Source organism: Sorex fumeus, unplaced genomic scaffold (genome assembly GCF_029834395.1).
Source record: "Sorex fumeus unplaced genomic scaffold, SorFum_2.1 ptg000030l, whole genome shotgun sequence".
Taxonomy (NCBI): domain Eukaryota; kingdom Metazoa; phylum Chordata; class Mammalia; order Eulipotyphla; family Soricidae; genus Sorex; species Sorex fumeus.
Window position 1 is genome coordinate 11,401,574 of NW_026606087.1, and position 16,298 is coordinate 11,417,871.

The 16,298-nt window shown below is 41.3% G+C and overlaps 1 protein-coding gene across 1 annotated transcript; it reads left to right on the forward strand.

Annotated features, from left to right (window-relative positions):
* Positions 1–4,797: 4,797 nt before the first annotated feature.
* On the forward strand, positions 4,798–5,745 carry LOC130025403 (olfactory receptor 2D2-like). Its single transcript, XM_056116357.1, has one exon. It carries the CDS (start codon positions 4,798–4,800, stop codon positions 5,743–5,745), a length of 948 nt encoding a protein of 315 aa, XP_055972332.1.
* The last annotated feature ends 10,553 nt before the right edge of the window (positions 5,746–16,298 follow it).

Genomic DNA, 16,298 nt, shown 5'->3' on the forward strand with positions numbered 1-16,298 from the left:
GATGATCTCTTGAATTTCTTTAGTTTCTGTTGTGATATCCCCATTCTTATTTCTGATTCGATTTATTAAGGCTCTCTCTCTCTATTTCTTTGTGAGTGTTCCTAGTGGTTTATTTATCTTATTTATTTTCTCGAAGAACCAGCTCTTGGTTTCATTGATCTTTCAGATTGTTTCTTTGTTTTCCATGTCATTGATTTCTGCTCTAAGTTTTATGATCTCTTTCCTTCTGCCTGATTTAGGCTCTTTCTGTTGATCCTTTTCTAAGGTCTTGAGCTGTGAGGTCAAGTTGTTTATGTGCATCGTTTCTACAGTCCTAAGATATGCTTGCAGAGCTATAAATTTTCCCCTTAATTTATATAGGAAATTAATTTTGGTCTAAATTAATTAATTTCGCTGCATCCCATAAGTTCTGGTAGTTTGTGTCTTCATTCTCATTTGTTTCCAGGTATCTTTTGATTTCGTCCTTGACTTCGTTCTTGACCCACTCATTGTTCAGCATCGAGTTGTTTAATTTCCAGGTGTTTGATTTTGTTCTCCGTGTCAGTGTGTGATTCACTTCTATCCTCAGTGCATCATGGTCTGAAAAGATGGCTGATACTATTTCTATCTTCCTGATTCTGTTGAGGTATGTTTTGTGTCCTAGGACATGGTCTATTTTGGAAAATGTTCCATGTGCACTGGAGAAGAATGTGTATTCTTTCTTTTGGGGGTGTAAAGCCCTGTATAGGTCTATAAGCCTTTTCTCTTCTATTTCTTCTTTCAAAGCCAATAATTCCTTGCTGGGTTTTGTTCTTGTTGATCTATCCAGAGTTGATAAGGCGATGTTGAAGTCTCCAAGTACTATTGTTTTGGTAGCGATGTCCTCCTTAAAATCTGTTAGCAGTTGTTTTAGATATTTAGCTGTTCCCTCATTAGGTGCGTATACATTTAAGAGTGTGATTTCTTCCTGCTGTATGTATCCCTTGATGAAGAGAAAATAGCCTTCACTGTCCCTTCTAATCTTTTGCAATGTGAAATTAATGTTGTCGGATACTAGTATGCCACCCCAGCTTTTTTGAAGGAGCTGTTTGCTTGTAGGATTGTTTTCCAACCTTTGACTTTGAGTCTTGTGTTTGCTCTGAGTGTTGAGATGAGTTTCTTGTAGGCAGCAGAATGTTGGGTTCTGTCTCTGTATCCATTTTGCCACTCTGTGTCTCTTAAATGGTGAATTTAGACCATTGACATTGAGAGAGAGTATGGTTATGGGGTTTTGTGTCATTTTCTGTAGGGTGTGTTGTGGTTGTAGGGTTTGTCTTGTCTTATAGTAGCCCCTTTAGGCCTTGCTTTAGGTTTGGTTTTGAGTCTATGAAGTTCCTGAGCTGCTGTTTATCTAGAAAATAGTGTACTGTTCCTTCAATTTTGAGGGAGAGTTTAGCCGGATAGAGTATTCTTGAAGTGAAGTATTCTTGAAATGAAGCATTAATTTCAGTGAGTTTTTTGACTATATCTTGCCACTACCTTCGGGCTTGCAGGGTTTCCTCTGATAGGTCTGCTGTGAATCTAAGGGGCGCTCCTTTGTATGTGATTTCCTTCTTTGCCCTTGCTGCTTGCAGTATTGTGTCTCTATCGGCAGCATCAATCATTCTAACTATGATATGTCTTGGAATGTTTTTGTTGGGGTCCCTTTTAGCTGGCACCCTTCGGGCTTCTTGAACCTGAATGGCTGCATTGCGGAGCTCTGGGAAGTTTTCAGCAATGATTTGTTTGACGGTGTTTTTTTCGTTGGGATTGTTTCCCTGAGCTTCAGGTAGTCCCATGATTCTAATGTTGTTCCTCTTGGAATCATCTGCTAGGACTCTGATTCTCTGAAAAGCTATTTTGAGGTCCCTTGCCACTGTTTGTTGTTGCGTGTTGGCTTGTTGCAGCTGATCTTCCAGCTCACTGATTCTCTCTTCAGCTGCGGTCATTCTATTTTTGAGAGAAGAAACTGAGTTTCTCATTTCATCTACGGAGTCTTTTAATCGTGACATTTCTGCACTCATTTCTTCGCATAATTTGTCGATTTTTTTCTGTGGTGTTACTGGCTGTCTGTCTGACCGTTGCATTGAGTTGATTGAACATCTTGATGACTTCGTATCTGAATTCTGTGTCAGAGAGGTCCCTTAGGTGAGCTGTATCGACAGAATGTTCTGGATTGTTTTTGTTGTCCTCCACTTGTGGTGGGGATTTTCTTTGTTTCTTCATATTGCTGAGTAGGTTGGGGACTAAATTCCTTGGGAACTAGGTTCCTTAGAATGGGTAAATAACCTGTGGCCCCAAAATAGGCCATGCCCACTCTGAAGTCATACCCACTTCTGAAGAGGCCACACCTCTACGGAAATCTGGGTTTGAGATGAGATGGGCACCGCGTGAGGAGTGAAGAGGGGACGGCAGACGCTCACAGCTGTGTTTCTCCAGGCATCTGCGGGGACGCCTGAGGTCCCGAAGGGAGAGATGGAAGTCCCGGGGCCACATACCAGGGGCTGAGCTGACCTGGGTTTGAGATGAGATGGGCGCTGTGTGAGGAGTGAAGAGGGGATGGCAGACGCTCACAGCTGCGTTTCTCCAGGCGTCTGCGGGGACCAGTTGCATCAATTTATGCTACTATCAGCACTGTGAATTGTTGGGCACTTCAAATACTTTTTAAAAAAGGTTAATGATATTTTAAAATAAGGTTAGCGATATTTCAGTGAGTTATAATTTATATAGTCTAGTAGCTAATTATGTTGAGTAAGTTTAATATTCTTAAATTTATTTGCATGTCTTTATTCTAAGTGCCATATTCATAAATTGACATTCCTATCTTTTTATTAATTTATAGAAATTTCTAATTTATTATGGGATCTATACCTATAATAAATCTACACTGCAAAACAGCATAGATAAAGAGACAAATATAAAAATATGGTGAAAAGGTAATAATTGGAAAATCTAGTATCATCTGGAGAATATCACCCTTGTGTTCTAGAAATATGAATTGCCTACAATAATATGAAGTGTATGTTTCACACCTGGTTTGGAACCTAGTGTTTTTTCCAATAAAACAAAATGATAAATTCCAACAATGTCCATTTCCTTAAAGAGGAAACGTATAAGAAGAACTAGTGAAGGAGCCCATAAATGAAGATGCAAATTCTAACTTCTTGTTATTATCTGTTACGCTTGTAATCACTTGGGACCCTTCAGAGAGGAAGACAAAACTCAGAATCCATTGTAATGATTCAGAATTCTCTAGAGCAGTCAGTAACTCCAGAGGCTGCTTCTAGTATCCCTCTGTTCACCTCATTTAAATGGAACTATTGTTGACAATATGCTCTGATACCAATGAGAAGACTTTTTATGGAACCAAAGGACTTGAGAGGTATGATAGTTCCTCTTCCTACTTTGTTTCTGATCTTGGCATTGAACATCTTGTGGATATTTTGGCTCCCTGACTATGTGACAGGATGTCTGCAGTCTCTCTCACTCTGCACTCTGTAGCCAGAATCCCTGAAGATTCTTTTCCAATAGGGGAAATCTATTTTTGATATGAGGAGCTGATAATTTTTACAGCAATTGGAAAAAAATTTGAAGGTTTTTAGAATAGGGAAAGAGAAATTGCAAGTTCAATGAAGAAATGATAAAATGGCATACATTGGGATAAATGAGTTTCAGTGTTTTCTACATTTTTAATTTATGTCGTTTCAATTTCCACTTGCATTCACTTTGTTGTTATATTTATGGGATTGATCAACACACCTTGGTTGTAGTTCTCGGTGAGGGATGTTAGACAATAGTTGTGATGCTCATGCAACGGGAATTTGGAAGCAGTGCTCATGAAATTGCACATTGCTTTGAAATATCAGAAATCTTGAATAGAAGTTCATGGTGTCGTACTCTGCACATGAACTAGTGTAATAACATTTTAGAAATTAATTTGGTTCAAAATAATTGATTGAAGAAAATACATTGGAATGTCAAAAAGGAAAGTCCGTTTTCAAAGGATTTTTTTTTTTCATCTCTGGTAACCTGCAGATAAGGCAAGAATGTGGGATATAAGGATGAGATCCTATATTTAGAATTGTAGCCCATCTGATTTCTCAATTACAAATTAAGTTGCAATTGTTTTCTATTTTGGAAGATCATTGACCACTAAGGTCTATATTTAGAAGTGCCCAATAAAGCTAATATTAGATCTGTCAAAGATACAATATCAAACTCTCCAGAGTAACCCATTTTTTTCCCAGGTTGTTCACAACTGGTTATGATATCTAAGTGAAAAATCAAACTATAAAGTACATTTATTTCTTTGGGTTTCTACACCTTAATTACACTTTCACGGAAGAGATAATGTTATGCGTAAAAAATTTACAAAAATCTATGCTATGTGACATGGAGGATATATATATAAAGAACAACATGAAAACAGAGTTTTAGTTGATAGTGAAGCAAAATTGGATGATCTTATTCATAGCTAAATTCAATTTAATGTTTATTTATTTGTGATATTAGAATACAGAAGAAGAGTGTTTTGAACTCCCTTTCACTTGCTATGTGATCCCCCAGAAATAAATGGATCACAATACAAAACATCAACTTTTCCATTATTGAATATGTTCCAAGAACAAAATCATTGTATTCTTCCTCTAAAAAATTATGAAAAATTTCTGAAGTGATTGTTGTTCATTGGGGTGGTTCCTAAGTTCTATAATCAAATGATATGATTTTTTGTTGTTGTTATTGGTTGTACATACCTATGTTAAGCACATAGTTACTTCTTATCAAAAGTAGTAATAAAGTATGACAGAGACAAATCAGAGCCAAGTGACAGAATTCTTCCTTCTGGGACTCTCTGATGACCCCTTTACCCAGAAGTTGCTGTTTGTCCTATTTTTGCTTGTCTACCTGGTTACAGTGCTTGGAAACCTGCTGCTCATGTCCCTAATATGGATTGACTCTCAGCTTCACACACCCATGTATTTTTTTCTCTGCAACTTATCTCTGGATGACCTCTGTTTGTCTACCAACATCGTTCCTCAGGTTCTAGCACATTTGCTAGCCAAGAACAAGATCATTTCATTCACACGTTGTGCAGTTCAGCTTCTTGTCCTTCTTATTTTGGGGAGTACACAGTGTGTTCTTCTGTCTGTCATGTCCTATGACCGGTATGTGGCCATCTGCAAACCTTTGCATTACTCTAACATCATGACATGGAAGGTGTGTGTCCAGCTGGCTGCAGGATCCTGGACAGCTGGAATTTTTGCGTCTTTGATGGACACCACCTTCACGCTAAGGTTACCCTACCGAGGGAGCAATACAATTTCTCATTTCTTCTGTGAGGCCCCTGCTATGCTCGATTTGGCATCTGCAGACACTCACACAACAGAGGTGGTGATATTACTCATGGGGGTTGTCATTCTCCTCATCCCAGTTTCTCTAGTTCTGGTATCTTATGGACGCATCATTGTGACTGTTGTCAAGATGAAGTCAGCTGCGGGGAGACTCAAGGCATTTTCCACCTGTGGCTCACATCTCATTGTGGTCACTCTCTTTTTTGGATCAGCAACTCTCACCTACATGACACCAAAATCATCCAAAGAACTCAAGAAAGTGATGTCTGTATTCTACACAGTGGTTCCCTGCATACTTAATCCTATCATCTACAGCCTGAGGAACAAGGATGTGAAAGTAGCTCTGAGGAAGGTACTCACACAGAATTTCCCATGCAGGCTTATTATCCACTGTTAGAATTATCCACTGTTAGATTTTCCTGGCTCCCTATAGATTGAAGATTTGTTAATCAAGATTGGAATATAGTTTTATCCTTGCCCCTGGACTCTGTTATCTTGATATTTATTCTGAAATTTCATTTTAGATAGATTACATAAATTCACAGAGGAAAAAATTTATGGAAATAAATAACTGAAGGAGTGTCTATTTTCTGCTCTTTGGCCTTAAAAACTAGAATTCAAGTTTACCTAAGAGAGTAATATTCATAACTCACAATTCTGGAATCTCTAAAATGTTTTTATTGTGCTTTGTTACTCATATTTATTCCCAAACCTAATAAAGTCCTTTATTTTATGATGAAGTATTTTCTATGTATATCTGTTCATGCACATGTCAGTGCATGTGTGTTGAGTTGGGTGTTTAGGGAATGGAGAAAATGAACCTTAACAGCAACAACAACAAAAAGAACTCTATTGAACTTTTCACACTCTATTAGAAAAATGAATATCATATAGGACGTAACATATGTTATATTTTAAACAGGACAAACACCATAAAATAAAGTCAGATTAGGGGAATGAATATAAATTTTCATATGTCATAGTAATGTGAATAAGTCATCAGCACATTATGGATATGAAGAATCTATTTATAGCCTAGGAGAGAGGAGTTGTTTACATAGCCAGATATGTGGATAGGAATACAGAGGTGAAGAAGTGACTGAAAAAAATCATTGCAATGTCATTCTTTGCCCATTTTCCAATATATTAATATTATTTTCTAATTAGAAGCCAGAGAGCATAGAACCTGTATGTCTATAACCAAAAAGTAGTCTTGTTAGGTACATAGACAGCTAGAAATAAACAGAGATGAAAAACCTGAAAGAATAAATAGCCATAGGCCATTCCTCTTTGTTGTCAGTATTCCCTTGTTATTTGTCCAGTGAATAATTCATGTACCCAACACACGCAACTTGTGAACTTTTATTAGCAATGTTTTGAGTATGATAAAATTAAGGACTCACTTATACTTGGTACTTCATTCAATATTTCCCACCTGGGGTATTTACATTAAAAAATTTTATGATTTACCCATTTACCAAAGCTTTGGGGTTGATACATAAACAAATCCTCTGAGTTTCTAACCAACCATTTTCTGCATCGTCCCCATGTATCAACATGCTAATTTGTACTTTGAAATAGGATCAATGTTTCGGGTTGTCAGAGTGACCCCTCTTCTCTATTTGTTGGTTCAGTGATATGATGAACAGTGTCCTTTATGTTTGTTAGACTATGAGCAATCCAATGTATATTAAAGGCCTATATTCTGAGGGCATGAGGAACTCATACTTTTAAGTCAATGAAGCTTAAAAGTATAGATGAAGGGGCTGGAGCAATAGCAAAGCGGGTAGGGCGTTTGCCTTGCATGCAGCCAACATGGCCAACACAGGTTCGATTCTCAGCATCCCATATGGTCCCCCAAGCACTGCCAGGAGTGATTCCTGAGTGCATGAGCCAGAAGTAACCCCTGAGCATTGCCAGGTACGACCCAAAAAGCAAAAAAAAAAAAGTATAGATGAAGAGTCACATCGACTTAGGGTTGTTAGTTGACGAGATAATCAAATGAGTCTCTTCACCTGTGTCCCTTGGTGTGTTGATTTGTGTGGTTTAGCAGGTATAGAGAGCCCTATAACTAGTCAGTGCTTAAAAAGTGCTCCTTCAAAGAGATTTTACTACCTCAACTTCTGAAAGGTCTGTCTCCCAATTATCACTGTGACTCAGATTTTAATAGGCCATCAACGAATCTCTAAAGCCTATTTCTCTAGACAATAAAAAAAGTAAATGCAGAGTTGTACCCATATTCCAATGTTTTTATCACAATGAAAAAACAAAATATTGTGAGCCCCTTCTTGTGAGTACAAAACAGAGCCTCCATTTCCATTTATAGAAGAGGTTCATAGTCAACATACTAGGACTCAACTAGTTCTCTAGGCGATGGCTCTGTATCAGGACTCATTGTTCATAAAATTACAATAGGTGCTTAGTAATTACCACATATGGTATAGAAGTCTTTCATCACCATAAATTTACAAATATTGACTTGTAAATATTGTTTTTCTCTTCTTCCTATATCCTTTGCATAGTTTATTCAGAGCAATGTCCTTTTTGTATGGACACAAGAAGAACATGCTTTTGTAATGTGACTCTCAGTGATATTTTCCTCCTGGGCATCTGTTCTCTCACCTAAGCCTCAGCTGCCTTTACTTCCTAGTGCCTGAAAAAGCAGGGTCTAGATGAGGGACTGGATGGAACCAGGGCAAGCAGTAAGCTATGTGCTACCCTGGCATTGAGATGGGCCTGGCCAAAGCGCCATAATGCTTAACTATAAGTTAAGAGCTTGGTCATGGACAAATGCTGTCATGATCCAAAAAGTAATAACTAGAGTTGGACCCTGCTAGGGTTAGGAATGATTAATCTGGCCTGAGTGCTGTAGTCTCAGTCTGTGGCAAGATGTTTCCAGGAGAGCTGCCCTACAAGCCTCAGTGGTATTTCTTACTGTGTCCATACAAAAATAACTAGTATTAAGATGTTGATAGTTACTGGACTGAGGAAAGAAGAAAAATACCTTAGGGGGTATTTTGCCTGGGACAGTCAGGAAGGGCTTTAGAATACATCTTAGGGAAGGGCTTTCTTATGTTGATTTTGCTACCTTACTGGGTGCAGTGTCAGCCCAGAGAGCAAGGGAGTGGGAGAGACAAGAGAGCTGGAGAGAGGAGAGAGCAGGGCAGCATGCTGTACTGTGGAGAGGCTAGCAAGGGGGACAGAGAAAGAAGAATGTAGAAGAATACAGGAGCAGGCACGTGGAGATAGAGAGAGAGAGACCAGGCTGCAAGATGGAGCACGGAGAGATGAGTGGGAGAGACAGAAGGAGACAAGAATGAGGCAACTGTAAGACTAGAATGGGAGGCTCAGAGAGACTGGAGCAGGAGCGTGGGGAGAATGGAATAAAGGGCAGCAGATCAATCAACCAGCTTGGCCCTTGTTTCGTCCACCATCTGCCCCATGGCCCAAGCCGCCCCAGCTGGGGGAGCGGCCCAGGCCCACCCTGAACCCAGGCGGCTAGGGAGAATTTTTACAGCTGTGTGATCTTATCACCCTATTTTATATTCAGTAATATGAATTCAGTAATATTTTATTTTTGGAGAAATAAACAGGTTAATGGTAAATCTGGAAGAAGGCAGAACAATATGAGAGAAAGGCTTGATCACTTGACATCCTGTTATTCATCAATTTGTTTGAGTGGGCTCCAGTAATGTCTTTACTTGTCCCTGCCTTGTGCTAGTGTAGCCCAATGGAGTCTGCTCGCTCCAAGAACACAAAGACCCTCAAACTGTTCATTCAGGGTCTTGAAGAAGAAGTCTGACAATCTCATAGGTGGGCGGCCATGAGATTTTTTGGCATCTTGTGGAATCCAATTGGTAAGGGCTCTAGTCTAGTGGTCATCTCCAAATCACATTATGTGTCCAGCACATCTGATTTTTGATGCCTTGGCAAACAAGACAACATCCCTGATTCTTGATCGTAAACAGAGGTCAGAACTCTGGGTTCCTTCTCTCACATGAGTAAAGCGTGATACTCCAAGCATAGCTCTTTCAATTCCTATTTGGGAGACCCAAATAGCATTTTCATCCTGTTTTCATAGGATGAAAATGCTGAGGCCCTATGTAAGAACGGTTGAGTCAAGGAGATGTGCCCGGAGCTGGGGTTCTTCATCCCTTAGTTATTTCTTTGATGCTCTTGAAGGCGTTCCATGCCGCTCTCTTCCTCCTGCACAACTCAAGTGCCAGGTCACTCATCATGTTGAGTTCTCAACCTAGGTACACAAAACTGCTGCATTTGGAGATGTTTGTTCCATTGGGACATCAGGAAGGAGTTCATTTCTCATGAACATTGTCTTCATGAGATTCAGCTGCAGTCCGACCTTTCCACACTCATGGTCGAAGTCAGCCAGCATTTGTGCCACTTGGCTAATGTTTGGTGTTATTAGAATGATGTCATCAGTGAAGTGGAGGTAGTGTAGTTGCAGAATGTCTATCTTCACTCCCATTCCTTCCCATTCCAGTTGTCGCATGATGTTCTCAAGTGTGGTACTAAAGAGTTTCGGTAAAATGGTATCACACTGCTGAACACCTCTCTTTACGTCGAGGATTGCTTCCTTGTAGAATGGTGAGATCCTGGTAGTGAATCCGTAATACAGCTCATGGAGGATCCTGATGTATTGATTTTGAATGCCCTGTTTGGCTAGGGCTTCGATGACCACTTCACTCTCAACAGAATCAAAGACCTTGTTTAAATCAATGAATGTTAGACAGCAGCATCTTGAACTCCCGAAAAACCTCAATGAGCTTGGTTACTGTGTGGATATGGTCGATTGTGCTAAATCCTTTTCTGAACTGGCTCACTCGCATGGTTGTCCTTCATCTAGTTTTCTGCCAATCCTATTCAGAATGACTCGCGTGAACAGCATGTAGATAAGAGACAACAGGCAGATGGGATAATAGTTGCCAATGTCGTGGATGTCTCCCTTCTTGTACAGTAGAATGAGGGAAAGGCTATTAGTAAATATTTTCCTATAGAATCTTCCACAAATGGGTGGAGCAATAGTTACCTTGGAAATATTTTCTCTTCCACATTTCTGTGGAAGAATGACATGCTTTCTCATTTGTGGAGTATAAAACAACATAACATGAGGCTGACACCTAAGGATAGTAGATACACAGGACAGGAAGATTGCTCCATAGCTGGAAGCTTGCCTCATGAGCAAACGGAAGACGGCAGCTGGAAAAGAGAAGGGACCACTAAGAAAATGATGGCTTAAGGAACCGGTTGGGATGGGAGATGTGTGCTGGAATTAGATAGTGGACCAAACATGATAACCTCTCAGTATCTGCACTGCAAACCATAATGCCTAAAAGTAGACAGAGAGTATGGGAACTATTGTCTGCCATGGAGACAGGGGGAGGGTGGGAAAGGGGGGTATACTGGGTATATTGGTGGTGGGGAATGTGCACTGGTGGAGGGATGGGTGTTTGATCATTGTATGATTATAACCCAAACATGAAAGCTTGTAACTATCTCACGGTGATTCAATAAAATTAAAAATAAAATAATAATAATAAAAGAATTATGTGCTTTGAACAAATTTGGAGATGTTGGGGATGTGGCTTTTTTTTCCCTTTATTTTATTTTATTTTTTTTTACAGTTGTAGATTTACAATTTTTTGTGCTTTGGTTTCAATTATACAATGATCAGATACCCATCCCTCCACCAGTGCCCATTTTCCACCACCATGGATAATATCCCTCCCACCCCCATCCCCCCATCCCCCCTGTCTCTGTGGCAGGGCAATCCCCTGTGTTCTCTCTCTCCTTTTGGGTGTTGTGGTCTGCAAAAGAGGCATTGAGTGGCAAACATGTTCAGTCCATAGTCTACTTTCGACATGCATCTCCCCTCCTGGGAGGATCCTCCAAACATCCTTTATTTGGTGCTCCCTTCTCTATCTGAACTGCCCTTTCCTCTAGGATACCCGGCTGGCCTCTAAGTTATGGAGTAATCCTCCTGGTGCTGATCTCAGCTATTCTTGGGTATTAATCTCATACTTTGTTACTTTATATCCCCCAGATGAATGCAATCTTTCTATGTCTATCCCTCTCTTTCTGACTCATTTCGCTTAGCATGATACTTTCCATATTGTACCACTTGTATGTAAATTTCATGACTTCATCTTTTCTAAGAGCTACATAGTACTCCATTGTGTAGATGTACCAAAGTTTCTTTAACCAGTCATCTGTTCTTGGGCATTCAGGTTTCTTCCAGTTTCTGGCTATTGTAAAGAGTGCTGCAATGAACAAACAAGTGCAGATGTCACTTCGACTATACATTTTTGCCTCTCTGGAATATATTCCCAGGAGTGGTATTGCTGGGTCAAATGGGAGCTCAATTTCTAATTTTTTGAGAATCGTCCATACTGATTTCCAGAAGGGGGATGTGGCTTTTTAATGTCACATCCCAATTTCTAATTTCTAATTGTTGGATCCCATACTACAATTGAACAGGTGACAAGTCACACTCACATTATATTCTTTTCCTATTACTTTGATTAGGATTAAATCAGATAAAATTATTCTATGAAGAATTTATCTTATCTTATGTGACTAAAGATGGGTCATGTGTACTGTCTTTGAATATCATAAAGTTACAGGGAAGGAAAATTATTTCAATGTAATTTGTTCAAAGCTGTGCTGAATCTAGGTATGTTATGTTGTAGGTACATTTATATATCTAGGAGTGGTTATAAATTTCAGAATGTGTATATTTGTGAATACTAATGTCTGTGTATGGCAGAAGTAATTGAGAATGGAGAATGAGTAATGCGTTTGTTACAAAGGAAAGATTTCCCAGATATTTTTCTTCAATGGAGTCTTGAAAAACCGATACCTGCAAGCCAGATGAAGAGGTATATAAATTTTCAATGTCTTTCAACTGACTTTTAATTAAGTTAACCTTTGATTGCAGGTATTCATGAGAACTTTGTAACAGTTTTATAATCTATTTTTTAATTAAAATGTGAGACATCATTGCTTACTATTTTATTTCTGAGATATAGACATATGATTAGCACTAATTTTTACTCTGGGGAGGGTTCTGAGTTGAACCTGAACCTGCAAACTCTAAGGAACCTTGACTAAATAGTTAATAATTTAAAAAATATTTATGGATTTGGAGAGGTAGCACAGGAAGTAGGTGTTGTCTCACACAGAGTCAATCTCTGGCACTGCGATGGTCCTCAAAGCCCTACCAGCAATGATCTCTGTCTGAGTGCAGAGCCAGGAGTAAGCCCTGAACTCTGCTGTTAAGAATCAAAACATGAGAATAAAAAAAAACAAGAACTGGATCTGGAATGATATTACAGTTGGTAGAGTGCTTGTCTTGCATGTGGCATACTTGGGTTCACTCCTTGGTACCACATATGGTCCTCAGCCCCACTCCAGGAGTGATCCTTATATGCAGAGCCAAGAGTAAACCCTTAGCAATGCCAGGTGTGGCCCCCAAACCAAGTAACAAAGAAAAAACACCCCATAAAACAAAATCAAAAACCTACAAAATTGTACCAGGTTAAAATTGTTTTTTAATCTTTTTGTGTGTGTCAGCTATTTTGAAAATTGACTATTTCTCTTTAGAAGCAATTCTATGTTAATTTTATTTATATTTATTTATTTATTTATTCTTTTGGGTCACACCCAGCAATGCACAGGGGCTACTCCTGGCTCTGCACTCAGGTATTACTCCTGGCGGTGCTTGGGCTATCATATGGGATACTGGGAATCAAACCCTGGTTGGTCGTATGCAAGGCAAATGTCCTACACGCTGTACTATGACTCTGGCCCCTGTTAATTTGATTTAAATAATGTTAGCTCAAATAGACTGAATAGACTCACATAATTATTTATTAAATCAATATTTGCTGTCAATCTTTTTTTAGTGGGTTGCAGTTTTGGTCACACCCAGCGGTGCTCAGGAGTTACTCATGGCTCTGCGCTCAAAAATTATTCCTGGCAGTGCTTGGAGGACCATATGGGATGCTGGGGATTGAACCCATGTCAGCCGCATGAAAAACAGACATTCTACCTACTGTACTATCGCTCCAGCCCCTCTTTCATGTTTTACACCTCATGAAACCTGTAAAAAAGTTTTTATTATGCTATCGTACTATCTCTCTTTCCTAGACTCTATCTCAATGCACTTAAAAAAGCACTTCTGTTTCTTGCTCTTTGCACCACTAACTACTTAATATATCTACCGTTTTTACTTAATCCCTCATGATGAATTAGTTGCTACATATTTATGTCCATACACATGAACCTACAGTTGTGTGAATTGGGTGGTTAGAGTGTGGCATAATGAAGCTGATTTATAATATATGAACTCTACTGTCCTCATTTTTTTCATTTCATTTCATCATCCTGTTAATCGTCGATTGCCTCGAGCAGGCCCCAGTAACGTCTCTTTCATCCTAGCCCTGAGATTATATTCAGGGCTCTTTAGGAGAATGAGACCCATCATTGTTACTGGTATTTGGCATATTTGGTAGGCCACGGGGAGTTTGCCAGACTCTGCCCTGTCGGCAGGCTACATTTGACAGCCTGCAAGTTTGTCCAAAGTAGGAATGAGATAATAAGATGTCGCGTGGCCGTGAATGTACCTTCATGTGTGCGGAGAGTGGTCTCAGCACGGTGGTGGCTGGTTCTGGAGGTCTTTGGCTGCCGGAGCCCTGGTCGGGGCGGGGAGGAAAGCTCAACCCACTCCCCTCCAAGGGGCCCCAGCAAGGACAGCCAGGCGCGGGGGCAGGAGACTGCGCTGTTCTCTTCGGGAGCTGGGTTTTATAGTCTCTGAGTCTTGGCCGCTGATGGGATTACACGGCGCCAGGGGGCCAGGTGGTGGGTGTGACCCCCGCCTACTGGAATTTGGAGGATCTGGGTGGAAGATGCTCGACTCCAATTCGAGTAGGCTTGGAGGTCTCGGCCCCGGAACCCGCGTGGCTTTGTCCCTCTGCCAGTACCTTCAGGTGTGCGGAGAGTGGTCTCAGCATGGTGGTGGCTGGTCCTGGAGGTCTCCGGCTGCCGTAGCCCTGGCCGGGGCGGGGAGGAAAGCTCAACCCGCTCCCCTCCAAGGGACTCCGGGAAGGAACACCGAGGCGCGGGGGCAGAGACTGCACTGCTCTCGTCCGGGATCTGGATTTTATAGTCTCTGAGTCTTGGCCGCTGATGGGATTACACGGCGCCAGGGGGCCAGGTGGTGGGTGTGACCCCCGCCTACTGGAATTTGGAGGATCTGGGTGGGAGATGCTCGACTCCAATTCGAGTAGGCTTGGAGGTCTCGGCCCCGGAACCCGCGTGGCTTTGTCCCTCTGCCAGTACCTTCAGGTGTGCGGAGAGTGGTCTCAGCATGGTGGTGGCTGGTCCTGGAGGTCTCCGGCTGCCGTAGCCCTGGCCGGGGCGGGGAGGAAAGCTCAACCCGCTCCCCTCCAAGGGACTCCGGGAAGGAACACCGAGGCGCGGGGGCAGAGACTGTCCTCAGACTCCTATTAAAGAGGTGACTACTATATCTATACTTCTGTAGCAAACTCAGAGTTGTGAAATGGGCAAGAGTGATGTCCCCAAGAAATAATAAATAAAAAATCATCACCTTGAAATCTGTGCAATAGTATCCATTAGTGGGTGACTTCCTTACAAGCTACTTATCACAATCAATCACAACCATTCTGTTATTCGTCGATTGCCTCGAGCAGGCCCCAGTAACGTCTCCTTCGACCTAGCCCTGAGATTTTTTAAAAAAGTGCCAAATTCAAGGCTCTTTCAGAGTTAGGAGAATGAGACCCTTCATTGTTACTGGTATTTGGCATATTGGGTACGCCATGGGGAGTTTGCCAGACTCTGCCTTGTGGGCAGGTTACATTTGGTAGCCTGCCAGTTTGTCCAAAGTAGGAATGAGATAATAAGATGTCGCGTGGCCGTGAATGTACCTTCATGTGTGCGGAGAGTGGTCTCAGCACGGTGGTGGCTGGTTCTGGAGGTCTTTGGCTGCCGGAGCCCTGGTCGGGGCGGGGAGGAAAGCTCAACCCACTCCCCTCCAAGGGGCCCCAGCGAGGACAGCCAGGCGCGGGGGCAGGAGACTGCGCTGTTCTCTTCGGGAGCTGGGTTTTATAGTCTCTGAGTCTTGGCCGTTGATGGGATTACATGGCGCCAGGGGGCCAGTTGGTAGGTGTGACCCCCACCCACTGGAGTTTGGAGGATCTGGGTGGAGGATGCTCAGCCCTGATTCGAGTAGGCTTGGACATCTCAGTCCCGGGATCCGCGTGCCTTTGTTCCTCTGCCGGAAAACTCAACCCGCTCCCCTCCAAGGGGCCCTGGCGAGGACAAGCTACTTACCTGGGTTCAATCCCTGGTATCCCATAAGTTCCCCCAAGTAGCCCTAGGTGTGATCCCTGAATGCAACACGAGGACTAAGGCCAGATCACCATCGGGTGTAACTCCCAAACAAGCTAAAGCATCCTGTATTTGAAAAACCTGTAACTAGAACTTGGACATATTAGCTGTTTACTGAAGACCACTAAATAGAAGCTGTAGACTTAGGTACACGGATGTGAGGAAAGTGAGGAAAATAAATATTATAAGATCATTCTTTGCTCATTATCTGATTTCCTACTACTGTGTTCCAGTTAGAAATTAGAGACCAAAGGAATGTCTAGGTACACATAAAAGACAGCTTTCAGAGGCACAAAGTATAGTGGAAATGAACGGAGGACGGATCTGGAAGGACAAACGCAAATGCTTTCCATTTTGGCATCAGCATCCCCAACACAGAAAACTTCTGAAACTTCAACTGGTAGCTTTATTATTATGATATCAATTAGAATACACTTCTATTTGATTCTCAAAACAGTATTTTCCACTAAGACTATATTTAAAGTTGGCTGGAGAAAGTGACATAGAAGACTTACTTTTATCAGC

Excerpts from the sequence above, each read along its gene's own strand:
- LOC130025403 (XM_056116357.1), top strand. The coding sequence starts at position 4,798 with ATGACAGAGACAAATCAGAGCCAAGTGACAGAATTCTTCCTTCTGGGA.